Source organism: Echeneis naucrates, chromosome 5, assembly GCF_900963305.1.
Source record: "Echeneis naucrates chromosome 5, fEcheNa1.1, whole genome shotgun sequence".
Taxonomy (NCBI): Eukaryota; Metazoa; Chordata; class Actinopteri; order Carangiformes; family Echeneidae; genus Echeneis; species Echeneis naucrates.
Genome location: NC_042515.1, coordinates 11,376,608 through 11,404,104, shown reverse-complemented (window position 1 = coordinate 11,404,104; position 27,497 = coordinate 11,376,608). Strand labels below are relative to the sequence as shown.

Genomic DNA, 27,497 nt, shown 5'->3' with positions numbered 1-27,497 from the left:
CTTACACATCTTGCATTTTTGGATGCAATTCAATAATAATCATACTTCCGATCGTCATCTCATTGTCATCTGATTTTCTTATTGTGTGAACAAAAACTAGCATGCAGGTAAAGTTTGTGTTTCTATTTTTCCAACAGAAGACACGTGTACCTACCACTTTGGAGTGCATGAACGCACAAGGATAAGTATAGTACTGACACGTTTTAAGGCCTAAAGTCAGTTGTGGGTTGATTTCCAACCATAAAACACTAATCGGTGCAGCATTTGGTTATAAACCTGCAGCTTTGCACTAATATTGCAAAAAAAAAAAAAAGAAAAAAAAAAAGAAAACTGTCTTCCTGTTTCTTAAAGTGACTTGAAAGAGTGTTGGACACCAGCTCTTGCTCACACACACCCTGTCAGGCAACAATGATGCCAGAAAAGAAGACAGCTGCAAGTCTCAGCATCACAGAAATGACAGTTGCCATGGCAATAGTGACAGCAAACTTGTAAACAGGTTGGTGATGGCAGCTGAAGGGAAATTGAGAGAAATGGGAAGAGGACAAAAGCATGGGGGGAAAGAAAATCATACAATAAGACAAGTCTTGAACAACTTCCACTGGAAGATGTGAACATGTCATATTGGATTCGCAGAACAAGAACAAGGTTAGTTTTGACACCCAACTCAGCTTTCTTGGTCAAATCTGAAGGAGCCTGCAAAGTGGGACAACTTATTCATGCTGCTGTGACACAATCGGTCATCACACTGCCCTTGGAAGAGGGGCCCCCTGAATTAAGACACAGCTAAGGCATGATGGAAAATACTGTAATTGTGATGATGTAGTGCGTGTTTGCGTGCGTGTTAGAGAGAGAAAGACAGCATGTGAGTGTCTCCGCATTTGGGTGTGCAGAAACTTGAAAGCAGTCCCAGAAAGTGCTCATCAAGGTGAACGGCTTCTCGCTCCAGCAGTCAAGTGCTACTCTCACAATCAGCTGCTGGCATGATGGATGCTTCTCCTTCACCTTAGTGGATTCTATTTCTGCCTCTGGCCTTCACACTTTCCACAATGTCATTCATTCACCTTTCCACACAACCTGCACGGTGCAATAAAATCCGCCAATGATCCACCAGTGGCAACAACAAGTGGAGCAGCTTCCAGACCAGTGAGTTCAGATTTACAGCCTGTGTTGCTCTGTGCACAGATACACATGTTTAAGATTGGTTATGGTGTGCAGGAGTGTCACAGTAAATGTGACGTGGTCTCTGCAGCGCCACTCATGTTGTGTGTGTAAGATATGATAAAGGGAAGAAAGAAAGAATTTATATTCACTAAATTACCATACAGCACATAGAAAATGTCATAAGATGCACTGGGGCCCTCAACTTTTATGCTCGTACTCATTTGCAGCAATATAACAACACAGATACATTTTTTTTAAGTGGTAGTTCAAGCTGTATGAATTTACAGTGTTTTGTGACTTTTTCCAGGGAATTCAGAATACCCTGCAGGCGTGTATGAAGATACTTACAGTGACAGAGGCAGGATGGGAGAGAGAGGGGAAGACATGACAAAAGGCCACAGGTCCAACTCGACATGTAACCCTTAGTCCCGATTCTACATAGTACTTCCCCTGTATGGGCCTATATCTGTATCTAACATTTCCCTGTTCCTTTTCAGTTTCAACCTTCATCCAGTTCCTCGGCTTTCTCCTTCTGCTTCCAAACTGATGGATCTAACCGCTCAACTGGATCTGGCTCACGCACTGGGAGAGACATAGGTCAGCACGCACCGCACGCAGTTCAGACTGGCACAGCAAAATAGCCTACTTTTTCTATCACAATATTGTGAAGCTGCAAAAAGTGTGTAATCAGTGTAGCCCAAAATGCCAACAGCTCAGTGGGAATTCAACAGAAGCCCCGTTTACCACTAAAATTGGCTTTTCATTTTCATTTGATTTGAAAACATTGCCATTCAAATCTTCCTCATATTCCTGCGCAAAGTCGCACCTTGGTGTATAGCTTTAATTTGCTATTTGCATCTCCGTCAGTGAGACAGAGAAAACCAGTGCTGTCTCGCCAACCAGCAATAGTTGTGAAATCCACATAACTCAAACTCTCAGTTTCCCGACTGACTGTCAGAGTTGGGAAGATTGTTGCTCAGTCATAATGGCATCAGAGTTTCCCTTCATACCATCATGGGTTGGTGTGTGATTCAGCAGCTGTGACACGTCGACGTGCGCTCTCCTTGAGGCTGAGCCGAGCTTTTGCAGAACTGACAGAGAGTTTCCACTGTAATCACTCACTCACAGACTTCGACAGCATAGTCTGTGTTTCATTGTACAGTATGACCTATGCGTCACTCCAATTGTACGATTAAAACTAACACATCCGCGATAAAACGTAAACTACCCATCACACAGCCAAGAAGAAAGAACGAAGGTTGATCACTGCTTTTTATTTATTTTTTTGGATAGATTTTGCAATGTATCAAATTTAGCTGAGACATAGAAAGGAATTACATAAATCTTCTTTCCTAAACTCAGATTGCTTTAGAAGTCTTTTCTCTCACAAAATGCTGAATATTTTACAATTATTTTAACTATGCATGTTTTCTCTACAGGGCATCTATGTTCTAACCTGACTTTGTAGCAAAATATGCATCTATAGAGACACCTCATAATTAGAGTGAATTTTTGTGTTTTCAATGCTGCATTTTTGTTTTTCACTCTCAAAGCATTAACAAAATACTAAACAGATGCTTTTGTTCCTGTAGCCTCTGGGAATGTGTCCTGTGTTTGAGCATGATTCTTTACAATTTTATTTGGTTTGAAGGCAAACACAGAATCATATGGCTAGTTTTCTCAATGGAAGCAATTCATTAAATTTCCCCCAAAGTTTTTAGGTCATTCGTGTTCAGCTAACTCTAATTTTTGTGTAGCTGTTAAACTTGGTCAAGTGATCTTTGAGGTTATGTCCCATTTTGTGCCGGTTTTTCTGTTTCTTTTAATTAATTTCAATTACCTAAAGACATTTGATATTATGAATGCGCCTCAGAAAGCAGAGTGAGTGTTTCATTCCAAAATTAAAACTGCACTGTACTAATCCTTATTATAATATTTAGAATTGCGACCCAATGTGATGACAGGTGTTGACTCATGCCGTGCAAATTGCAGCCACAACCTTATGAACTAGCAACCTGGAATTTGCAGATCCTTCCGGAGGCTATAAGAGTGAATGCTCAATAGTCATCTTCATCCACTAGTTTCTAGGTTTTTCCCTGAGTCATAAACCATCTTCTTCATTTTATGTTTCTCTGGATCAGATTCAACCAACACGGCACACAATTATTTTCTCTTTTGTTTTTACATTCTCCATCTCTCCAGATCTTTTGATCTAGCTTTGTTTTTTTGCACTCACACTCTTTGCTCCTCAGGCTTCCCTCCTCTTGGGGACGGTGATGTCTTAGTGTCTTTCACTCAGTGCTCACATAACCACTCAACGCCAAATTGAATGAACAAAGGAGCCGTCTAGCTCTGCAGATGCAATGCAGGTTTCTTGACCTGCCCCTGTGTCTCACTGTCCACGTCACAAGATGTTTTTTGAGCAATGATGGTGTTTTCAGCGATTAAATCATGTTTCAGATTTAAAATACATTCTTATTTTTTGTTAAGCCTTTCTTTTCAAATACTCTTTGCAGTCACTTCGCTATTTGACCTTCATTGCTTTGACAACTGATATTTAATTCATGACACATGCAACCCATATTTTTCGCAACCGAATAGTTAGAACACATAGACCTCATAGTAAATGAGGATGTAACACAAAGAACAGAAACCTGTTCTGCAGCAGTGAAACGTACCATAACAGTGCCCAAATGGAAACTAGCAAAGCTGAGACAACATCACAACCCTTGATCTAATCTCTATGGAATGCATGACATGACTTGTAGAATGCTAAAAAACACACATCAGCCGTGAGAAACTAAATGGTGAGTGAGCACCAAAATATTGAGCTCAATGTCAAACCAGCTATTGAATAGTACTTATTTCTTTCCAAAACCTCTGTTCAGCATTAACAAATTCTATAAGATAATTGATCACCTCAGTTCCCTCATTTCTTTCACTGTTTATGCTCACCGTTGAATTTTTCAGGAATATTTAAGTGAAATTATGAAATGAAATTATACTGAGAATCCCATCATCTTTCCCGCACTGTTGCCATGTGCTGGTGTTGTATAATCTACCCAGCAGACTGTTGACTGTGACAAAAACAGCTAAAACCTGGGGATTATCAGGACTTAGCGGACTTCTGCATGTTTTGTAGGGTTTCTTGGTTAAATAGTATGTATTTTTACTTAAGAGGCATAAAAACCAAAATGTGCCGTTATGATTTCATCTGTGATTTTTCCTCTAACAGTAAAACTTGAGCCTGCAGATTGTTACATTCAATACTGTATGCAAATGTATGCAAATGCATCAACATAAAACTATGCAGTGTAGAGATTCAACTCTGCAAGATATCAGTACCTAAATATGACAAAATGAATCACACGGCTTTGTGAAAATGATCACTTGTGCCATGAATTAACATTCCACTTTGTAGTTTCCATCAACTGCAAGGTCCATCTTAACATGTTTCAACCCATTCTTTTGGTTTTCTATCCATCCATTTAAGTGTTTTGCTTTAATTCCACTACCTTCAGCATTATTTTCAGTTACAGCCAGAGGTGGAGAGAGTACACAACTTCACTACTTGAGTAAAAGTACAGATACTCCTTGTCAAATATTAGTCCAATACAAGTAAGAGTAGCTTCGTCAAAATATTACTTAAGTAAAAGTATATATATGAAAAAATACGTCAGGAAATAAAGGAAAGGAAAGTAGCTTTATTGTCATTATACAATACAGTGACGTGTTTCTGCTACAGACATGTTTATAGATCAAAAATACCTTCAGTTAAAGAGGCCCTCCAAGAACCGGTCTCTGGAGGGATCCGGTCCAGTCCAGAGGTCTCCAGCTCCGGTCCTGGAGGGACACTGTCCTGCAGGTTTTAGATGTTTCCTGCTCCAACACACCTGATTCAAATGATCAGCTCGTCATCAAGCTCTGCTGAAGTCTGATCAGGAGTCACTCATTGGAATCAGGAACCATCCAGGACCGGATTTGGAGACCTCTGGTCTCGTCTCTAGTCTCTGGTCTAGTCTCTCATCTGTACAAAACATATTTTATATGGACACAATGAACACAGTCTCAAACTCTGGAGGTCTGTGGGGGTCCGGTCTCTGACGGTTTGCTGTGTGTTACCTTGTGTTTCTGTCTCTGCTATTCACCTTGATTAATAGACTGTCCTGTGTGCTCCATGTCTAGTTCCTCCTCTGCCTCCTTTTATGATTGTACCTTTTGTCATAGATGCAGGATGACGGCAAAAATGGAGGCGAGAATTAGTGAGTTAGAATCACAGCTCCGCACTTTAGCTAGCTCAGCTTATTCTAGTGTAGCTAGCTATCAAGCTAAGTATGTTTCACCTTAGCTTGGCTTGTGGATGCTGGTTACCATGGTAACTGGCAGCTGATTTCGCACACACAGAAGAGGAGAGATGAAGTACCTGAACACATGGACCGGCTTTATTCAGCTCTTTTCTTCCTTCAACATCACAACACAGTACTTGAGTTTCATCACACTGACTATAAAGCTTACAGCAGCTACAGCTGGCGTTACTTCTCACACCATTCACCGGAGAGAGATACAAACACACAACACAACATGGCTACGTGCTGACTACGTCACACATTACCCACAAAGCCACACACTGCGCAGCGGCCATGGGACAAGTGAATGTGAGACTCAGGGCAGATCCCCTAAAGTGGAGCTGTGTGGATATTAAACAGCTGTTTTAGCACCTCATGTGCCACAAGTATCAACACACATTTTAATATAGTTCCTCCATTGCTGAGCCTGTTTTGTGTTTGTAAACCTTTCATCATCTAATCTCTACAAAAACGAGCTGTGTGTCAGTCATGTTGGGAAGTAAAGCACATTGCAGTGTAAAGGTGAGGCAGCATGTCTCTGTGTGTCTTATTGTCTGTCTGTTGTGCGTGTTGCATGTAAGTAAATTTCCCTCAGGTTAAATAAAGTAGATATCTATCATATATATCATATTTATAATAAAAAATACATTAAAAAATATGTCATATTTTTATTTCCCACTTTGGTATGTAAAAGAGAAATACAGATGGAGGATGCTGATCTACCGATTTTTTTCTGCTGTTTAAATGAACAGCATGGTGGTGCGGTGGTTAGCACTGCCACCCTGCCAGGCTGTTTTCTGTAGTCTGAAGTTCGGTAGGAAAATGCCCAGTCAGCATCAGTCTGGTGCCCAGAAAGGAAAATAAAAGAGGATAAGAAAATAAAGGGTTAAGAAATTTTCTAAAAAAGGTGAAAAGGTGGCGACGGTGAAGCTGGGACCAGAAACGTAGAGCAAGGTAAGAAACAGCGCAGTTAGCTTGTAACGTAAGCTAACTGGTCAGCTCTAATGCTAACGTCCACTAGCCTAGCTTGTATTAAAGCCCGACACAAAACGTTATCTTTGACAGAAACAGCTGAGTTTGGTAGCTCCATCTGAAAGGAAGAGACAGAGAGGAGAGGGCTGCAGCTGCTGTCAGGTCACAGAGACAGTGAAGATGAATTTATTGAAGTTGTTGGCGTTATTTCCTCACTTTCCGACAAAGATATTGGCTGCAAATTTAGAAGAAGTACTCCACCGCTTTGGACACAACCACACACACAGGAACATTACTCGTTGTTAATGTTTTTTGGTGCAGAAAGACAGACCTGTATTCAGCTGTGAGTGATGAGGAGTTGGACCGTGTGCATCCAGATGTCCAACAGGATAAAATGCTGCTCTGCAGAATGTGCAAAGATTGCAAGAGTTTGACAAAGAACATCAGCTTTTAAGGTGATAGCAGTTCAATCTTATGTTTACAACATATTTGGTATGCTGTTAAAATGAATGAATGCAGGTTTGAGTTTGGATGGCAATAAAACAAAATCTAACAAATGTGTTTGTGTCTTTTTAACCAAATTAACTTGGCTGCCAGTCTGAGTCAAAAATATTATTATTATTTTTTCTTTAACTTGTGCTCCCACAAACTTGATTCAATCCTCACCATATGGGAGGAGAGACATTCTCTGGAGGAGGCCAAATCAGATATTAATTCCTTTTTTTTTCTGGGGAGGGGGGGTTCTAAAAGTGTTGGCTGTGGCTGTGATATGCAGACGAATTTGGCAGTAAGGACTCAGGATAAGGAAGCAAGCCATCTCTGCATTATAAGATCATGATCATAATTGCTCAGCAGTTACACAAATCCTCTGCAAGCAACCATCCATCTGGTCAAAAGTTAGCTCCCTATCTGCCTCAAAACTTTACTGGAAACTCTGAGCCCACCCCCCCACCAAAAAAAAAAACCAAAACAAAACATAGTCATTGTCAGTCCAAAGTCCAAACGTCAATTTTGTCATTACCTCTTTGTCCTATTTGATTTAGACTGAAATAGCAGTAAAATACTGGTATGTTCAGAAAGGGCTGTTACCATCTCAATTTTACAATCAGCAACTTCATACTATGCAAATGAAGGTGTGTGGGTGTGTTTGTTTTTGTTCCTGTGGAAATTGGTCATAAGTCAGAGCTGTTGATTCATTTTCTCAGCCTTCTCAGCCACTAATTAAGCACTCTATAGCCACAACATAGACAAGGACTAAATCAAGTTTGACAGGTTGAGTTTAAGTGAACATTGACCGGAGGTTGCAGTCAAATTATATTATTATTTATAGTTGCATTTCATATAGCTGTACACTTCAGGGCAAGTTAGAAGAGACACAACCACTGCTGTTGATGAGCAGACAGTGTGACAAGCATGGAGGGCAACTGGCATTGAAAGCATTCGCTGAGGCACTCAGTCGCTGGGCGCACGTGATCCCATTTCATATCACTGCACTGCACAAAAACAGACAACAATCCTCAAATGGTATTTCTCCTTCATCCCCTATCGAGCATAAGTTTGTGACTTGCACGGTCACCATGCAGCTTCTTGCAAGCTACAAATGACACTTGATACTCGGAGGATGCGTATTTTCTCTTCGCTCTTTCTAACATTCCCAGACACAAGCAATATGTGACCAAGTAACAGCAACTTCAGGGATGTTTTGAAAGCACCATCTCACAATTTAAATGTTGGATGATGATAGGAAATTTGACAAAGGGGTTAAATTATTCATCATTGTGCTCTGTATTTGTTCTGAGGACTTTGTTTAGCAATTAGAAATGCACTTTGTTCTATGTATATGAGCGTGCAGTGTTTGTGCTTTGTCTTACATAATCATGCCCTCATACAAATATATCCCTGACAAGAAAATATTATGCCGGGCAGACTTGAGAGGCCCATATGCTTGATATACTTAATACAACTTTTACTCACTGCTATACTACTTAATTCACAAACTTCTTCTCCTTGTTTTTCATTGTGTAAAATACTCTGCTAATACCAATAACAACAGCGCCTTCATTTTTGTTGCTGTGATGGAAGACGTCCGGTACATTTGCATGGGTTGTGTTTGAGGTTAAGAAAAGGATAAAGGAACTGAAAGGAATAAGGAAGGTTAAAAGGAATTGTTGAAAACACACATTGCATTCTTGGTTGTTTTGACAAGCTGCATAACTTGCTGATGAATCAGTTTTTGAAAGGTTTTTGGACATCTAACCTATGATACCATTAAGGATGGTGTGAAGCTACACTACAAGGACCATGGTATGCCATTCAAGGTATATGCACAAGCATAATAATGGAATACCATTTATGAAAAAATAAAGCTAAAACAGGAAACAACAGTGGGCCGAAAATTGACCCTTGGGGAACATCACAATTTTTTTTTTCCTGCAACAGGCATTTGTCATTGCTATAGAGAAAGTCCTGTCATAGAGGACCTAAAAATTAACTGCACCTTTAAGTCCTGACCGTGTTTTTAGATGATCTGGCAAATCAGTTTGATAACCTGTTATAAGCAGTGCCAAAAAATAACTCTTAAATACTCACCATGAAAACAACACTGGCATAGACCTTGATAATGTCTTTCCCCTGCAAACTTAAAAGCTATTTAAAGCCAATTCAGGCCTGGTTCTCCTTGAGGACACAAAAGGCCAGACTGAACCGGTTCCTCCTAGATGTTAAAAAATGTTTCAGGAAACTGCCTGAGGGGCAGTGCGGCAGCAGAGTGGTTAGCGTAGTTGCCCCAGAACAGCAGAAGGTCGCGCGTTTGGTTCCCACCAGACTCCACAGATTGGTTTATGGGATTTTGAAAATATGTCCAAAGCTATTCAGTCTTGAAAAAGCAGACTCTGAATGATGTGAGACATGACATTCCTGTCTGGCTCTTATGTTACCTCCTATACAGTAAGCTCCATTTAAGTGTCTGTGAATTTCCAGCTGTCAGAAATAATGATGGATTCTAGTCTTGTTGATGCTTTGGATTCTCCTGCAGACTGATTTATGAGTAGGCCTCTAGCCAAACTGCGGTTATATGTCATCTTAAGTGTAACATGAGAGGAGCATAATTGGAATTTGTTGCCTGCCATTTTGAAAACAATACTGATGGGCACAGAATTGAAAGCAGGAGAACATAAATGACAGCCAAATTCATGTTTAGTTTTAATTTTCTCCATAAAATGTTTGAAGCTGAACAATCTTGACACTGGATGAAATTTTTCAACTCAGCATTCAAACAGAATTTGATAAATGTTCATCTCAAAGGCAGTTAAATACATTGGATGTCTAAGAAGAAGCAAATATTGAACAATGGCAAACTGAGTGAAATTTCAAATAAATTTTCTTCAGAATTATAAATCTTCTAGTTACTGAGGAGATTCATGCATTTCACATTCAAATGAATTTGTATATGACAGTCTTATACTCACGGCCTCTTAATCTAATACTAATGACATAAACCAGTCAAATCTAATATGACGTTACATAAATGCTCCTGCAGGTGGAAAGCCTTTTATTGGCGGCAATCTGACGGCTAGGCACTGGTTTGCCAGCGGTTAGACACAATCCCATTTTATGGTGATTCAAATCTGATTTGAGACAGAGGGAGACGGACAATGCTGTGGCTTACAAAGAACGTAAACAGAGAGAGAGGGGAGCTTCAAATTGGGGCTGAAGTCTTCTGGAGAATAATTAATGTGACATTTCCCTGACATTTAGTTGGAGGTAAAGCAGAGGAGCCCGAAGAAGGGTAGGAAGGAAACAGAGACATCAGCCAGTGAGGGGATAGAGAGGCAGGAAGGAACAGATGCAGCAACAATGACTATTTCCTTCAAAATCTTGACAAATACTGCAGCTGCTACTCACTCTCCTCTGCTGCTCTGCACAGACATTAAAATATGGACGAGATGAGAAGTGTAATTTAACACACTCACACACACACAAAGTGAGAGCGAAACACAAACAAACTCAGCACCCACTCCTTCGGTGGGGATAAAATTGTACTTTTGTTGCCTGGTAACGGTTTGTTTTGTGCTTGTTTCTCCCATTTACCATCTGTTTATGGGCTGTAACACATACATTTTCATGTCTGACCCAGGATAAGGGAGCACAGCTGCTGAGCTAGCACCGGGGCAGTCTATAGTCAGAGATGGACCACTGGACAATCCCACAGTTTGTTCCAGCATGTTAAAAAAACTGTTTGGTTTTTGCTTACACATTTCCCTTAAAGTCTGCTCCTTACTGTGCTGATCTGTTTTTCTTGGCACTCCACCTTTCGCGACGCCAACAGAAGTAATGATAAAGACTTTATTGACATGCTATTGAGAGCTATATATATATATGTATATATAATTGCTGGAGACAATATGCACAAGCACTTTGCTGTGTCATTATTCCAAATGAGGAGCACCCATCTTGGATGAGCACCTCAAATCTGTTTTACAGTGATATTTTGATAAATTGCAGCTATCAGGATGTGATAATGGATACAGCAACATATGGTCGACTCAGAGTGGTCATCTCCTTTTTGTAGGCTACCGCACTTTCTTAGCACTAACACAATAAACATTGATTTTACATTGCTTTGATACCTTTGAAGAAGACACTCACTGACAGACTTACAGCACTCAGTCCGTTTGCACAGCAGTGCTGACAGTTCTCACAAATCTTCGCCGTAACAGCATCTGCCAGCACAAACTGCTAATAGTTTCATTCCCATTTCCCATTCCTGATTGCTGCAGGCCACAAAAAGGCGTGGCGCTCCTTTCAAAAGAGTGGTGGAAAAAGACAGCCCCTTTGATCTCTCTGATTCAGCCAAGGAGAGTGTGATCAAAGGCTGCTTGTATTTAACACTGCTGTGGTCTCCCAGGTTGCAGTCGCAGGTACGGCTCTCTCAGGGCCAACTCTTTGTTCACAGACTAAAGGTGAGCACAGCTAATAGTCACAAAATATGGCCTTGAGATAAAGAAATAATGCGCAGCAGAATGAGACCTTCAACATCTAATTATGACCAGGGGGCTTTCCAGACTTGGCTGTTAAAAACAAAATGCTCATTCACCCAAATTGTGCCCAACATTAACACACAGCAACATAGGCTTTGAATCCTTGTAGCTGCTGTGCTCTCATTTTTCTTGCTACTTAGTTCCTTTATAATAAACTGCCTGAACTGTGTGCCCTGAATGACTTCTTACTAATAATTGACTTAATCAAGAGTTACACGCCACATTTAATAACTCAGCTTCTTCTGAGGTTTCTATATCTATCTCTTGTTCATTAAAATATGCACAGTAATGACATGTAACAGCCTTTTCCAATTGATCAAAATTATTGATTGATACAATTAATGATTGATACAAATGAAATCCAACAAGCCTAAGTCAGTTTTTAAGTTCATTTTCTGACATTTGATATTTTTTTCAGGGCGCAAAGATGTAAAGCATCATCTAAGCCTCCCACAGAATATCTCTAACATAATTAGCTGAAGACGATGGAAGGTGGGGTTGTCATAAACTAACGACTGACCAAATTCAGGGATAACACCAGAGATATTACATCCGGAGTCAAAATGTATTTCATGTAGTACGTGAAGGGAGCCAAAAGATATGTGATTTACATGGTGAATGACTAATCTGGCACAGTGTGAAAGTGCACGTCCATTTGAACATGAAAGTGCTTGAAGCTTTTGTTGGAGAATGAGACACATCTTCGAAGGGGAGGTAACGATATCACGTTGAACCTGTGCACAGAACAAGTTTTCAGCATTGCCATGTTCATCCATCTGCGAAGACTTCTTCTGGTTCTGGGACAACAATAATAGCAGCAACCCACACTGATAAATCAGTAGCTGTTCCTGTCTCTCGCTTGGTGGAACAATCAAAACATAAACAAACAATAACTGCAAAGCAAAAGAAAAATGCTCAACTGTACCCTGATTAGACTGTTTGGTACAACCACGAAGGTTCTTTAAAAAATGTAAATCCTGCAATGGCCCAATATCTGCTGGGCTTGATTCCAGCCTTGTCATAATCCTGACAGATAGGCTAAGCGTAATAGATGATTGTTGAAAGTGCTACTCCCTCAGAATATTTGTACACATGCAGCTTCACGTTAGCCACGTTGAAAACGATTCAGTGGTCAATAGACTGCAACAACAGTGCTTTATAAATGCTAATATTAGCATGTCAACCTGCTCACAAAATATATATTTGCACTTTAAAAATTATGCTTTAACCAGTTCATTTCGATTAATTAATTGCCTAAAAAAAAAAAAAAACATCGTTTAAAAAAATATGGAAACATTTTAATAGCACTTTAATTTGCGCCGCGGAACTTTTCTCATTGCCCGAGTTCCAGACAGACAGATTACACCGACGCACAGCGTGAGCGCATGATGGACAAGGCAGGTGAGTTTGCCCTGGTTGAAGGGGAATTTAAATTCAAGCTACTTCCAGATGGAAGTGTCAACAAAAATGCTGTTTCTTTGCACTTTATGCGCGGAGGAGTTTGCGTGTCACAGAAGCACTTCCGCCTTCGTTACGACCTCAACTCAAAACATGTCGGTGCGAGCAGGTCAACTATGCTGCGGAAGATAACAGCATTGAAAATACGTGTCAAATGTTGGAATGCGATTAAACTGCCACGATTTTCAATTAATTAACTACAAAATCCCAAATTAATTATGCATAGTAGCACTTTAATTGTGAGCAGGCTGAAATGGTAATATAAAATAGGTACTCAAAATCCCAGAGGTCAAAATTATGTTGGTGCTAAATAATACGCCAGAGGATCACCACATGTTGGCACAGTGAAAATATCACGGCATTCCATCCAGTAATTGATCTGATATTTGTGTCTGGTCAACCTGGTGGATTAAACAAATTAAAGGCAGTGAGAGCTCAATCCATAGAACCGCGCTTCTGAAAAAATTAGCATTTCATTAGTGTTTACATAGTTGCATGTGTGTGTCTTAGTGTGACAGTGGGTGGGCCTGTGCAAATTAGCATCAGACTGTTTGAGGATTACTCCAATTAATCACACACGCATCTCTTTCAGCTAACCCCCATTGACAGTTACCTTTGCTGCAACAGATGAGCTGGGCTTTTCCAAGAGATCCCAAAGTTTCTTTCGTTTCTCCGCACAGCAGGTGTTGTCAAATTCTTCTCCCTCTCTGTCTTTTAAATTGTCTGCCTCTCTTTTGAGCTCCTCATTCATTTGTTCCTTTTTCTGATGGTACCTGGCCTGGCAACACGATTCCAGGTAGATCTCGTCAATGCCCCAGTAATCAAGTTCCTGACTGAATGACAGGGCGCACATTTCCTCCATCATGTGCAGCTTGCCCGTTCGGTAGAAGTTCAGAATGGATGTGAAAGCCCCCGGATGTCGGTCAAAAAAGTACTCATTCTCATCAAGGTTGTAGTCATCACACACTTCCATCAGAGTTTCGTGGGTGTTGCAATCTCTTAACTTTCCCAAACGTGTTCTTGGTAGCCTATCTAACGTTCGCCACAAGACTTCATGTGGGAGACCTCCAACATTCAGCCTGACTCTGCGGAAACATGATTTGCTGCGCACGATGTCCACTGGTTCAGGTGGCAGTGACGATGTTGAGCGGGAGCCAGCTTTATTTAACTCTGTCAAGGACTTCTCCATGATGTCTTTTGTTGTGGGAGCATACAAATATCCACAGCTATGGACTACAGTTGGTCCTGTTTTCTTTCATTGCTGTATCTAAAAAAAATGAAGGAAAAAAAAAATAACATAATTAGTTTTCCAGGATTAGGCCAAAATCTCAGAGATTACCAGCCTGGAGGTCAGGATCCTAAAAGGGCCCCAAAATATTTGCTTAAAATTTCTCTGTAATGACCTGAATAAACTAAATTCCTTAGTCAATGTAATGCCATCTCTCAGAATTTAAACAATTGTATTTCAGACACTGAAACACAAAGCGATTCAGACATGATGCTAATGAAAACGATAGTTGCCTGCTGCCTCAGTTCTTCCATAATGGAGGTAAAATAATTTCACTTTTTTAAAGTATGACTTGACAGAAAGAAAAAGTTTCGACTAAAGTGCAGCTTTGCAGCAAATGCAAACTAAACAACTTCGGCCTTAAAGTCCGATTATGTACACTGAAAGGTCATGGAGTACAATTTTAGGCTTTGGTTGCCCCAGGGCAGCTGACAGGTCTGACTGCTTTTGAATGATATTACAATACAACATGAGATAGCCTTGATGACACAGACTGTTTGCCTAAAGAGCTGCTGTGTGTTTGTCTGTGTGAGGCCTGTGAAGAGGTGTCCCAGCCCCTGGCTGTCGTTCCGCAGAACGGAGCGCTGTCCAGTGTGATGGTGCTGAAACACCAGGAAGCCTCTCTGTCTGTTCACGGCGGACTGCGAGGAGAAAAATGGGCATCTCCTCCTGACTGAAGGGTCAGAGCACATCATGAAACGGTTTACGTCCACAGGCGTGGCACAAGCTCCACGTTTCGCATGTTCTTTTTCTGTGTGTAAAATAAAGACGAGAGCCTGGCAGCTCAGCAGCACCTCAGGCCTGCAGATGTGATCCCCGATCGGCGCCACACAAAGTTTCTAATACTTCACAAACACAATCAGATCCAAACACAACGGCAACATACGGAACAAAGCACGTGCAATGCAGAAACACAATCAGAGACTGACTCACTTAATACGCTGCCATACCGGCTTCGGGTCATGCAGAACCGAGCAGTGAAAGGAATGGATTTGATCAAGTCATTTTGCCATAAAACGAACCAAAAAAAAAAAAAAAATCAAGAAGCCTTTCCTCCCGTGCAGCCTACACACTGCAGCCGACTCTTCTGCGCAGCTAAACTGAGAATCATAATGAGCCCAGTGAAACGTTTGGTCATGTAAAAACAGCAATCTTATGAAGGCTCCATATTGGTGCCGTTCTAACGCACAGACAAGCCATTACAATTCACAGGGTACACATGATTTAAAGTCCAGAAACGCAAACAAGCTAAAAAAAAAACAAAAACAAAAACAGAACCCAAACAAACAAAAAAATAAATAATAAATAACAACAAAATAAAAAATACCGTAGTGAGTTGTTGTAGCTTGTACTGAATCAAACCGGTTCTGTGGACAGTCATTCCGCTGGCACAAATGGAGATGAATGAATAGCAATAGAAGAAAAAAAAAAAAAGGAGGCGCCTTTATTCGTTCCCAAATGCCAGGGTGCTAAGCCCATCCATTTCCCCCTCCTCCGCCTCCGACATGGCAGAGGGATCCCAGCTCGATCTACTGCCTACCCGCCGCTTTCCTGCTCCGCATTATCGGCCGAAGATCAACAAGTCTGCCCGGAGCCCCGATCGGACTCAGCTACCTGAGCTGCCCGTCAGCTGTGCCAGGAGGCGCCGCATCTCTCTGAAGGTGGATCCGCGGCGGCTCAGCGCCCCACTAAACATCACATTAACTCTTTCAGCACCGCGTCTCGACGTCTGGCTGGCTGATTTAAAAAAAAAAAAGAAAAGAAAAGAGACTTCTCCTGAAACAACAATGTACATGAAAATAGCTGCAGACCTTTGAATGATCTCAAAAGGCGAAGAGCCAACGTGAGAAAATCAATGGCAGTCAGACTTCACTGGAGAGGACTCTGGTCTGCCTCCTGCTCCTCCCACATGCAAGGATCTTCGACTTTGGTAGAACTACCAGTTCATGAGAGCAAAAGTACTCTGTTACAAGTAGTAGCCTGGCATTCAAAATCCTGAAAGCATACATCCGGAGGCAATAGCAGGAAAATGAGCGACTGGAGTTTCAATGCAGAAGGAAATGTTTACCGTGGATCGTTGACTTTTAACTTCTTTATAGCAGCTTTTTATCCAGAATTCAGGGCATCTTTCCCAGGGTCAAAAAGAAAGGCTTTGATTTTTTTGTGTGTGTGGTTTTGAGCTGATACTGAATCTTTTCTGCTTCATGAAAACACTGATGGTGTAAAGTCTTTGGGAAAGGACAGTAGCAGTGAAACGTTTGGATACACTTTCCTGTTAATTTGAATGGGAAAGTGTGTCCAACCTTTTGACTGGTACTGTAAATGAAATCTAAGTATAAAGGGGAAATTCCTCTTGATGGAAATGCTAGCATCTCACAAACATCTGACACTGTACAAAGGAAAATGGCCTCTAACCCAAAAGGTTAAAAGAACCACTGAATTACTCCAACAGCAGATTGTGTTTGTTAAATTTTTAATTCACAATCATCACAAATAAATTATGTAATGTGATATAAAATATCTTAAACTAGACGTACATATGTAAAGAGCCTTGTAATTAGTGAAGTGCAAAAGAACATGGAAATAACATTTTTCTCCTCTATTTAAGATAAACTTGACAAGAGTAGCTTTATACTGTAGTTAGTGGCATTTCATATTCACCATTTAGCTAAAGTCAAGGCCATTTGAATTGAAAAAAAACAAACAAAACAAATGTAAAGTGTAATTAGTTTTTCCTTTTTTTTTTAGTAAACATATGACTTAAACACAACAAACATGTGATAGGTAAACAATACAAATACATTGTATATATTTATATACATATAAAATAAATAATAGTCCACTAGATAAGGCGAAAAAGGCTGATCAATCAACAGTTTTGCAAGCCTGATTGAATTATCAAGTCATATTTTATGCTGTGTCCTCTTCAGTCGGTATCGGACCTCCAGATCTCCATCGGGCTGGAGCATCCCGAAGCCGTAGCGACTGGGATTCACTGGTGGCAGTTTCCCCTCCGGATCGCACATCTCAATATCAAGATGGGTCAAGAGCAAGAACACGAATCTAGAAAGACACAAGAGGCAGAGCAGTTTATAACAGGCAGCAAAGCCCATGTTGATAAACATGACTTGTCAGACTCATAGCTGTATCACAGAGCCCATGCAGGTAAATCTGTAAATTATGATGAGATTAAAAAAAAAAAAGTCTCATCCTGTAAATAAAGCGATTGGTACAGTCAGTAAAAAGCAACTGATCCCCAAAGTAAGCATTAGATAACGCCACCTCCCCCCTCATGTCTGTCAGATATGAGGTCTGACAAGCACGCCCTCCCAGCTGACTGTCCTCTGTTACCCCCAGCCTCTTTGGTACAGATCATTACAGCGTATAGGCCATTAGTAAATTACAGCCTGTTGCTAATGTTGATAGCGATAGAGAAATGATAATGGGGGGATATTATGTGGAGCTGTATTTGGCTAGTCCGATTTGGTAATCAGGATGAAATTGCAGGAAATGCTTTGATCACAAATGCATCGTTTTAAAAAGCATAATATACGTCATGGCAGAAGGGGTTTTTTTTTTTTTTTTTTCAGACGCACTGTTTAATGGCTGTAACAGCAAACTCTTTTCCAACGCAGATGTTTTTCCCTGCCCCCCAGGGCATGGTGTAGTACTTCAGTCTTCTTTCACCCTTGTAGAATATATCCTTCACTGTAAAATCTTCATTTAGGAAACGATCATACTTGAAGACCTTTTGAGAAGAGGTGGGACAGAGATGAAAACACATTAGATTGGTGCAGAATGACATCGGGAAAGCAGGGCGATGGTGTACTACTACAAATCTTCTGTTAAACATAAAGTGTAATCATCACATCTAACCATTGTAGATAAAGAAAGATAGATCTTGCTGATCTTGCTCAGTTGCGGCTGTTTAATTTCTAGACATTCGATAGATAACATCAAAGTATGTATTCAGTTTTTTGCTCCCGCTGCTCTGATTGCGGTCAGCACACTAAGTACCTGTGGATCGTGGTGTATCTCTGGGTCCATTTGGGGGCTAAGGAAAGGGAACAGACAAACTCTGTCACCCTTTCTCATGTGGTACTCCTGTCCATTGACCAATCGTAGGATCTTATCCTCCATCACCTCTCTGTTGATCATTACTGCAGCAGTGAGCCGTAAAGTTTCACTCAGGACGCTATCTGCAAAATGGAAAGGGGAGCAGAGGGAATGATGTCAGAGGGGCGCCAGCATGAATGAAATCAGAGGTGCCCACTGGTTACACTTGGAGGTGTATAAATATTTGCCCAGATATGAAGAAGGCAATCACTATTTAATTGAATCACAGTTCAAAGTTTTATTGTCACTGTCATTAATGCTTCAGCAAACGAGTCAAATGAGCTTTTTGTTTCCATCTCATTAAAGTGGCCGAACCCAAAAGTAGAGGAGCCCAAGTGACAAGTTGAAAAGGCAGCTGAAAGTTGTCATGTACCAAACACAGGTGTGTTGTGTGGCTCCAGGGGATTGATGGGGGGACGCTTTAGGGAATCGCCCTGGTGCGTCAGGCCTCTGATCTCTGTTTTAACAGCCTCCATGGCCTCAGGGTGAGTGAGCAAGAAGCCGAGAAGCCAAAAGGAAGCAGGTCCACTGTTACACTGAAATGAAAAATGGCAAACTTAGCACACATTCAGACTTACTGGCATGAAAAACCCCATATTATCTGCACATATAATGCACATGCTCTTTTACTTTGGGAAATATTTCAAGCAACAAGTATTCTTTCAAGTGACTGAATATGAGGAGTTGGTGAATCGATCCCTGCTTCGTAGTCAGTGCTGCCAACCTCTTGGTTCAGAGCCACCTGAGCCTGTCAGACAGTAATTGCTGTGGGTTAAGGGAGTTGTCCTTGTTAACTCTACCCATCTCAGGTCAACTCTATTGACAGCCAGCACAAATATGCAGAAGCAATTAGTGGCACATCACATTGTCTTTGTGCTGTCTTCAGACCACCTGATCTGATACCTGAAGTGATATTAATGCAGTTTGAGTTTTAAAGGAATAGTAATTAGATAAATAAAGCTGACTTACTGACTAAAATGCCAGTATGCTCAATATTCAGGTATTTTTGTGCAGCTTTTATACTTCCGATTTTGCACAGATTAAACAAATTAGATTGAGCATCTTGATAAGTGAATTTAAGACGAGGCTGGTTGTTCCCTCTGCTTTCACGAGAGGGATTACAGCCTTCTTATCTAACCCTCCACAATGTCAAACTATTTCTTTATATTAGTTGATTCACTGGCAGTTGCACACTGTACTTGGAAAACTATCTATGCAAGACTCATTTTACACTATTGTGGCCGTGAGTCACCTGCTTTATTTTACATTAAGGCCATTTCTTGATATGATCCAGGATTTGTTTTTACATTACAATAAATGCGTGGGGACGGTGAGAATGTACTAACACTACACATTAAATCACAATTTCTCCCAAAGGAAAGTGACAGACAGTGGTTAGCACTGTTGCCCCACAATAAGAATGTTGCGTGTTAGTTCCCAGGTACTCCAGTTTCCTCCCACCGTCGTTAACTGCTGACTCTAAACTGTCTGTAGGTCTGAGTGGTTGTTGGTGTGTTGGCCCTGTGATGGACTGGTGACCTGTCCAGGGTGACCCCGCCCTCACCCAGAGTGAGCTAGGATTGGCTGCAGCATCCCCCGTGACCCGGAAACGGGAAGACGTGACAAATACATCGATGTGCATGTATTTTGATCGATGACATTTGCAATCACATATAAATAGAAAGATGACTTGTGATGGTGTGGCTTTAGAAAAATTCCTCAGTCAGCCTGTAGCAGTCACATTCACTCTGATACCTTTCACTAGCCCAACATCTAATCCCTCTATTCCCTGCAGTGATGCTCCAGTTTTCATCCAAGCCTGCGTGCTCCCAACATCCCAGCAGACATGATAAGTGGAGGACTCTGTTTTTCCTAAACTAGCAGAACAATGGAAAAAGCCTATGGGTGTCCAGGCCAAAGGCCTCTTCTAGCTTAAACACTGCACACCCGCATTTCCGGGTAAACAACCATCCTTCCAATCAGAATGACAGTTTAACAGAGGGTTAAAGCTATTGCTTCTGAAATGCAGCTTAGATAAACAGCAAACAAGAAGACAATAAAACAGCACTTTAGCTCCACCACCTGGCAGCACAGAGCAACGACGACATGTTGCTCACAGCAGCCTCACTATAGCTAATTCTATCAACTTTGTACAAGTTGAGACTCATTAACTAATATGGTATCGCTTCATTCATAAATGAGATTAGACTGATAGACATTGGAAAGTATGCAAGATTAAATCTACTGTGCTAAACTACGTTTCCATTCATTCATTCAGGTTATACAACATTTTCAGTTGAATGTTCTTTTGTTTGTTTGTTTTGTTTTTTTTTTTTTTTAAATAAGCAGCTGCCAGAAAAATTTATAGACAGCATAGTTCTCAGGAAAAAAAAAGGGGAAGGAACTGCATCTGATAAAAAATTATCTAAAGAACTGTGTTCACATGCAATTGCTACCCTTCAAACATCAAAGGGTGTAGCGGAAAGTGATACAGATGACTTGCAACTGGCAGAACTGTGTCCTGGGTTGCACGTTGAGGCAGGTAACTCAGCTTTGCATTGTTGGCGGGCTGAGCACAATGCTGTGGAATCCCAGCATGCAATGTGGGCGTGGAGAGTGAGTGAGTGGGCTTTGGGATCATTGTGTGGGTTTTGAGTATGTTTGATGTTTGAGTGTAAACAGGGGAAAGACAGGCAATAAAGCAGATCTCACCTGTGTGGTCCACAGTTGCAACAGTAAAGCTCTTTTCTGCATTTCTGGATCCACCCCCTCCTCCTGCAGGAAGTTATGGTAACTGCGCTGCCAGGAGCTTGACTCGAAACCTCCGCCGAGGCAACTTGGGGACAACAGCTCCCACAGTCGCTCTCGAGACGAGTTGACTGCTTTGCGTTCTCCTGTTAGTGAGCCAACGTAAACACATGACTACTCTTCACATAATTGACATAAAGGCATGTTAAGAAGCTGAAAGTTAGGACAGTTGTGGTTTTGTCATATTACTCACCACGCTTGAGTGAGCAGCGAGCTAGTTTGGTGAGGAGACTGTCAAACTTGCGGAACTCCTGGTATACTGTGGCAACATTGTCTCTCCTCTCGAACAATGTCAGATATCCGGCCCTGAGACAAACAGTTTAAGTTAAAAAAACAAGAAACAAAAACGCCTTCATATCCTTAGGATATGAAAACGGCTGTAATCGAATGGCCTGTGTATGACATGCTGTCTGTTACCTGAAGAGCAGGCTATAACATAGACTGAAGAGCCCATCTTTTTTCCACTCTGTGGCTTTTCCACAGCCTCCTGCCTGGTCACTCAGCAGCAGCTTTCGAAGATGAGAGTTCATGGAACTGCTGAGCTCGTTCAGACTGACACCTTTAAAATGCCTAAAAGGATTGCAGAGCAAATATGATATTAAATTTATACCACATCTTTTTTTTTTCTTTAGAAACTGAAGCCTATTAAAAGGTGTGTTCATTACTCTTCCATCCATTTCCTCTCTTCTGTAGGCTCAATGTTTTGCAGCTTTAGACTGAAAATCCTTTCCAGAAGCTTGTTTCTGGCGTGGCTGAAGTCCAACGATGTGCCATTTATCACAGCATCAAAAGAGTTCGGGTCAAGCAGAACTGTCACGTAAAGACCAGCAACACGGACCTGTGGTGACATCATGTTAGTTGCTAAAACACTTTGTTTTTAATTGCATCAAATCTCATTAGACTTTCTTAATCCCAAAAAGAATAGTTTTCCATCTTTTTGAAGAAAAACAACTTGTGTCACTTTCTGGAGAACCAATCTCAGATATAGTCAGATTAAATATGTTCTTGTTCTCACCACTCATAAAAATATTTTATTTTAAAATGTGTAAAAAAATTATTGTTCAAGTCACATGAAAACCTTATTTTGGTGTATTTTAGATTGCAGTTCCGGAAGGAGAACAAACTTGTTTTTGTTGGGGAAAAAAATTTATCTTTCCATCCTTACCATAAAATTTATTCTGAAAACCAAGTGATAAAACCTTAAACCTTAAAAAAAGTCTTTTTTTTTTTTTTTTATTAAAATTTTATGTCATTGCTAGACAATCCCTTTCAGTACTCACCGTGAAGATATCCCCATGTTTTTCTTTCATTTGGGCCAAAAACTTTGCTGCATCACGTCCGAACTCGAGAGCGTGGCCCAACCATGGAATGAAACCTTTGTCCAGCGGTGGCTCATTTTTCTCTCTGACACATAGAAGGAAGAGTTACTCATGTGTTTCATGCAATCGTGAGCCTCATCAAACGAGTTTTGTGTTAATGCACAGACGACAACTTGTAGAACGAAATACAATTAACAACAACAAATTCAAGTTTCGTTGCTTTATAATTTATGGTTTGAATACTATGGTAGATGCAAAAATTTCTGTGTGCTTAACTTGATCAATTTCATAATTTCAGTGAAGTGCTATTCTCATATATTTCTCATATTATTGATCACAGTAGTTGATTAATGTTTATGTTTGTAAAGTAGGGGGTCTTTTTTCAGTATTTTGCATATCTGTTGACTCATACAGCTACTAAATGAACCGTTGCTAGTTATATAATATCTTCAAAAAGTCAACAAAATTAATAAATTACTTTACCTTCTGCGTGTGAGGCAAGAGAAGAGCATGAGAAGTAATATAAGCAGTCCAATAAGAGGCAAGAATATTGTCCATAACATGTTCCTGTGAAGTGTGAGCCTCGTGGAGTCCGACTGATAATTTACTCCATAGCAGCTGGCGGCTCCCTTAAGTCTGGCTCAGCTGTAACTGCTGCTTGTTGAGAGGCGTGGAAAGGTGTGGCTGGTGAAGTTAAGTGTTGCATCATACCTCAACAGCAGCAGACACAGTGAGCTGTGACAGAAACCACCACATCCACAGAAAATCGCACAAATTGATATTACACAAGGTGAGACTGAGTGTGCTTCTGCTTTTAGCACCTTTACTCACTTTAATTTCAGGTTTGCAGGATACAGGGTAGAGGAGATGTTTAATTTTAAAATTGATTCAGCAAAAAAAAAAAAACAAAAAAACAACTAACACTTGCCAGCATGTTTCACAGAAATGACATCATCAAGGCAGAGGGGCTCGTGTTTCGTAATATAAAGGGTGATGTCAGGGCTCAGATATTTTATAGGAGCCACTGCCCCACACAGGCCTTGCTGATGTGAAATATTCACGACAACATTCAAATTTCCTAATGTCTATTTTTACTCACTGCAGTCACGGGTTCACTATCTACTAACGACAATCTGACACACCGAAACAATGATTAATTTCCCTGTTCTAGAGAACAGATAAGATCTGTGGTTATACAATTGGACGTAATTCCAACTGTTTTTCACATTAATGAATGTGGTGGCATTTTACTCAAGGTGAAAGACAACTATACAAACAAACAGCAGTAATCGTAAAAAAAAATAATAATAATAATAATCATGGTGCAGGTTCAGCAGAAAGTTGGCAGGTGCAGGTTGCATAATAATGTCTGATGGCTGATAGCTGTACCAGCAGAGGGTAGTCATGTACTTACAGCAGCTGGAGAGCAGGAGAAGTTCAGCAGTGCTTGACTTTCAAATAAGATTAGCATTTCAAACTCATACAGCCCAGCAGCTCAAGATAAACTGTTACCTTTCACCCATAATTGTCAAGTAATAGAACTTACCTTAAAAGAATGAATTGTCCTCGTAAATTTAAATGGGTATTTTGAGAGTGAATCACTTGCATCGAATGTAGCTGCTGGATTACTACAGCTAGTGCTAACATTATTTGAAAGCTGAATAGCAACAACAATATTCAGCTGAAGTTCCGGCAGGAAACAGTCACTGTAGTTAATGTTCAGGAAAATTAATAGGATAAACAAAATACTCCACTTAGTAAACTGAATTCATATGCAATGCTGTTCCTTGACATGATATCTGTATGCATATCTTTATCACATTTCTCTCTTTCTCACTGGACAACTTCTGACCTAAGCTAAATGTAGTGGTTTATACAAAAAAGAAATAGTATTGTAAGTTTATTTAAGACAATGAAACATATATCATACGTCTATGTATATAATATCTTAAAGCAAAACATTCCAGCACGACTAGTAATGCAGCATTAGCATATGAATTTGCATGAAAGCGTATAAAAGCCAAACTGTGTCTGTACTAATTGAGCAATACAGGCGAGCAGTTCTTCAGATTTGAAAAGTTCCTTTCCAGATCCCTACAGATGTGTCCAACTTAATGAAGCTCAGGAACAGAAATATTGACGCATTTCCTGTGAATTTCTCACCTAACGCTTGCTTGAAAAGGCCTCATCAGCCAAGTTTTTCAATCACTAAAACGGACCAAGAATAGAAGAAAATACAATGTATGGCACGAGTACTACACTGTGCTGTGCAATACTGTTCATCATTTCCCTGCAGCAGACTCCATAAATGATATACTCTGATCTAAATGAAGAAGCCATACCCATGACAAGATTCAGTTCTTTGTGTTCTGCCAAGTATTTATCAATATCATTCGATTTGATAGACCAAACGGCTGCTAAGGGTCATCATACATTAGAAGAAGAAGTAATAATAACTCTACGTCTTTCACTCTGTTGGTACAATCCCAGGGAAGGGAAGATCAGCGTCTCAGGAATAATGCTGTTATTAAGTTAATTATCCTAAACTGCCTGCCTGTGGGTGTGGCACAGTCGAAGCCAGATTACTTAGAACAAACTGCCTGGTGTATTAATGGTGTCACATATAACATGGGGCAACATAACATATGTACATAAACATTTACACAACATATTTAACAGTGCACCAGAACACATACAGAAAACAACCACTGTTTTAAATTTCAAATCCACTTTCAAAACACTTCACTGCTATCACCTTTTGTCATTGTCGTGGACGCAATCTTTATGAGGTGCAATCTTTGTGATGTCACTAACCCTGATTTATCATTTTATCAAGCACATGTGTATAATATTGTGCAATACAGGACAAAAAGGCTGAGATTCAAATAGCTTTTGGTCCAACTTTATCCGTAGTTAAACAGGTAGCAGCAAGTCATTAAGAGTTCAATTATAAAACATGGTGAGCAGTATGCATGATGTGAGTAACTAGACTACTGTAACTGTTGCATGAACACAGTCAGAAGTCTTAATTAGCCTCCTGAAGGAACTCCTTTCTAGTTGGATCATGTGATGATTGTTTGTCCAGTAAAGACTAAAGTTGGTGGTGTTAAAATGGTCCAACTTCTCTGATGTGGCTCTGTGGCTAAGGGCTGGGGAGTAACATTAGCTCAGGAAATTAGAGGTTGGAGTGAAGATTGTGTGGTCACAACTGAACAATCTCTCTCTCTCTCTCTCTCTCGCTCCTCCAGTTGAAATGTTTGTCACCGGCTGACACAAACCCACAGATTTCCTCAGAATTTAGTGCAATGGTGGACCTGGAAATCTGGACGCAGGACAAAACATAGTCTTTTCAGAAACGGGTTCAAGACACAAAAGTTTGATTTTTCCATTCCTGTTGGCCATTTCACATTCCTTCATGACCACACAAACAAGTTTTTGGAAAGACTGAAAGGTCAAAAATGTAACACGCAACTGCATTTTAGAAGTTGAAGTCACTTGGTCGTACTTGTCGGCCAACTGTGCTGAGAAGAAACGCTCCAAGGACGCTGAATGATGAATTGAATCTTAATTGTTTTCTTCAATCCAGCGTTAGCCCCAGAAGCACCCATCCAACCTTGTGATCTGGAGATTGGCTCATATTACTGCGGATGGTTCCTGAATCTGAACCATCCGTGTGCTCCTGCAGCTGCGGACTCAGATTAGTAACAGCACATTGGCAAAGGTTTGGGGATCAGTTCAGTCAGTAGAACCTTAAATCATCCATGTGAAGAAAAGTGTTGAAGAAAAAGGGGGGGGGGGCGTGTGTTGATGGCGGGGAGGAGTCTCAAACTGACTTTCGCATCCATTCAGTCTTTTCTGCAGCAGCAGAGAGGGGGGGGGGAGAAAAGAAAAGAAAGCAGAAGAAGAAGAAGAAGAAGAAGAAGAAGAAGAAGAAGAAGAAGAAGAAGAAGAAGAAGAAGAAGAAGAAGAAGAAGAAGAAGAAGAAGAAGAAGAAGAAGAAGAAGAAGAAGAAGAAGAAGAAGAAGAAACCCAGTGCTACCATCGCACAGGCTGCGGTTTGTTGCTCAGCTCACTGCTCTTTCTGAGAAATGCACATCAAACGTGAATTGTGTGGTGAATCAGCGAAGAGCAGCGGTGGTGTAGAGGAGTGGTCGGGGACGGAGGGCAGTATGTACTTATAGATCGACGGCGCCTTGAACGCACCATCACCAGCAGCAGCAGCAGCTACAACAACAACAACAACAGCAACAACACCTCGGAGCCTGAAGTGCGTTTAATCCCCGCAAGTTGTGTCGATGATCGGCGTCTGATTGTTGCTCAACTATCCGAAGAGGGCTGCGGAGTGGAGTGGAGGGGAGGAGGGGGAGGAGGAGGAGGAGGAGGAGGGGGCAGACGCTGCATTGTGGCGAGCTGAGACGCTGATTCCTCCCGGTGGGGGGGGAGGATTTCGCACGATCCGCTCTTGCCCCCCAAAATGTCATCTCAGGCCAAAGTCAAGAAGGACAAAGAGATCATTGCCGAATATGAGACCCAAGTGAAAGGTTGGTACCGCGCAGGGCCGCATTGTTGTTCGGCGTGTCAAGTCACTATTGCGTAACTTTACCACAAGCTCCGAGGCTGTGTGTCTGTGTGCCGTGTGGTGGGGTGGGACGGATCGTGTAGTAGCTGTGCTTGACAGTCGTGTCGTTATTATTATTTTTTTTAGACACATTCTGTATTAAATGTCTCATAAAGTGCTAATCAGCCATTGATGGTCGGGATTATTATTAACTGAATCCTTCGGTGTGACAGTGACGGGGGCTTTATTTGGTTGGTTGTTTTTTTGTTGTTGTTGGTGGTGGTGGTGCTTTTTTCGACTCAGCAGGAGTGTGTGCACTGATCACACAGATATAGCATGCTTTGCCCTGCATGTGTGGCCCTGAAAACCCTGAGCCCTGAGCTTCACAATTAGTTTTTTAAAGTGTTGCTGGTGTGTCAGTGAGGCTGAGCC

At 41.0% G+C, this 27,497-nt stretch overlaps 3 protein-coding genes across 5 annotated transcripts in view; 1 reads left to right on the top strand and 2 right to left on the bottom strand.

Moving 5' to 3' along the window:
- Positions 1–16,130, bottom strand: part of kcnb1 (potassium voltage-gated channel, Shab-related subfamily, member 1) — a 30,792-nt gene extending 14,662 nt beyond the window's left edge. Inside the window, exons 1-2 of one of the 2 annotated variants that reach the window (XM_029502856.1) lie at positions 16,076–16,130; positions 13,590–14,243 (exon numbers count right to left, since the gene is read on the bottom strand). In XM_029502856.1, coding sequence (XP_029358716.1) covers positions 13,590–14,165 — 576 coding nt within the window. In that variant the 5' untranslated portion in view covers positions 14,166–14,243; positions 16,076–16,130. Of the gene's footprint in view, positions 1–13,589; positions 14,244–15,804; positions 16,003–16,075 lie in introns of those variants that run through there. The other variant, XM_029502855.1, reaches the window with a different exon arrangement.
- Positions 16,131–16,726: 596 nt separating this feature from the next.
- On the bottom strand, positions 16,727–23,146 carry ptgis (prostaglandin I2 (prostacyclin) synthase). Its single transcript, XM_029503112.1, has 10 exons — positions 22,991–23,146; positions 22,469–22,592; positions 21,854–22,026; positions 21,606–21,758; positions 21,382–21,494; positions 21,093–21,274; positions 18,754–18,916; positions 18,282–18,463; positions 17,861–18,012; positions 16,727–17,327 (listed from the first exon to the last, which is right to left on the bottom strand). The coding sequence occupies exons 1-10, from the start codon at positions 23,068–23,070 to the stop codon at positions 17,168–17,170; spliced, it is 1,482 nt and encodes a 493-aa protein (XP_029358972.1). The 5' UTR covers positions 23,071–23,146; the 3' UTR covers positions 16,727–17,167.
- Positions 23,147–26,411: 3,265 nt separating this feature from the next.
- LOC115043179 (SLIT-ROBO Rho GTPase-activating protein 3-like) overlaps positions 26,412–27,497 on the top strand; it is a 28,020-nt gene continuing 26,934 nt past the window's right edge. For both annotated transcript variants that reach the window (XM_029501416.1, XM_029501415.1), the window contains exon 1: positions 26,412–27,048. In XM_029501416.1, the coding sequence (XP_029357276.1) occupies positions 26,982–27,048 (67 nt within the window). In that variant the 5' untranslated portion in view covers positions 26,412–26,981. The remainder of the gene's footprint in view (positions 27,049–27,497) is intronic.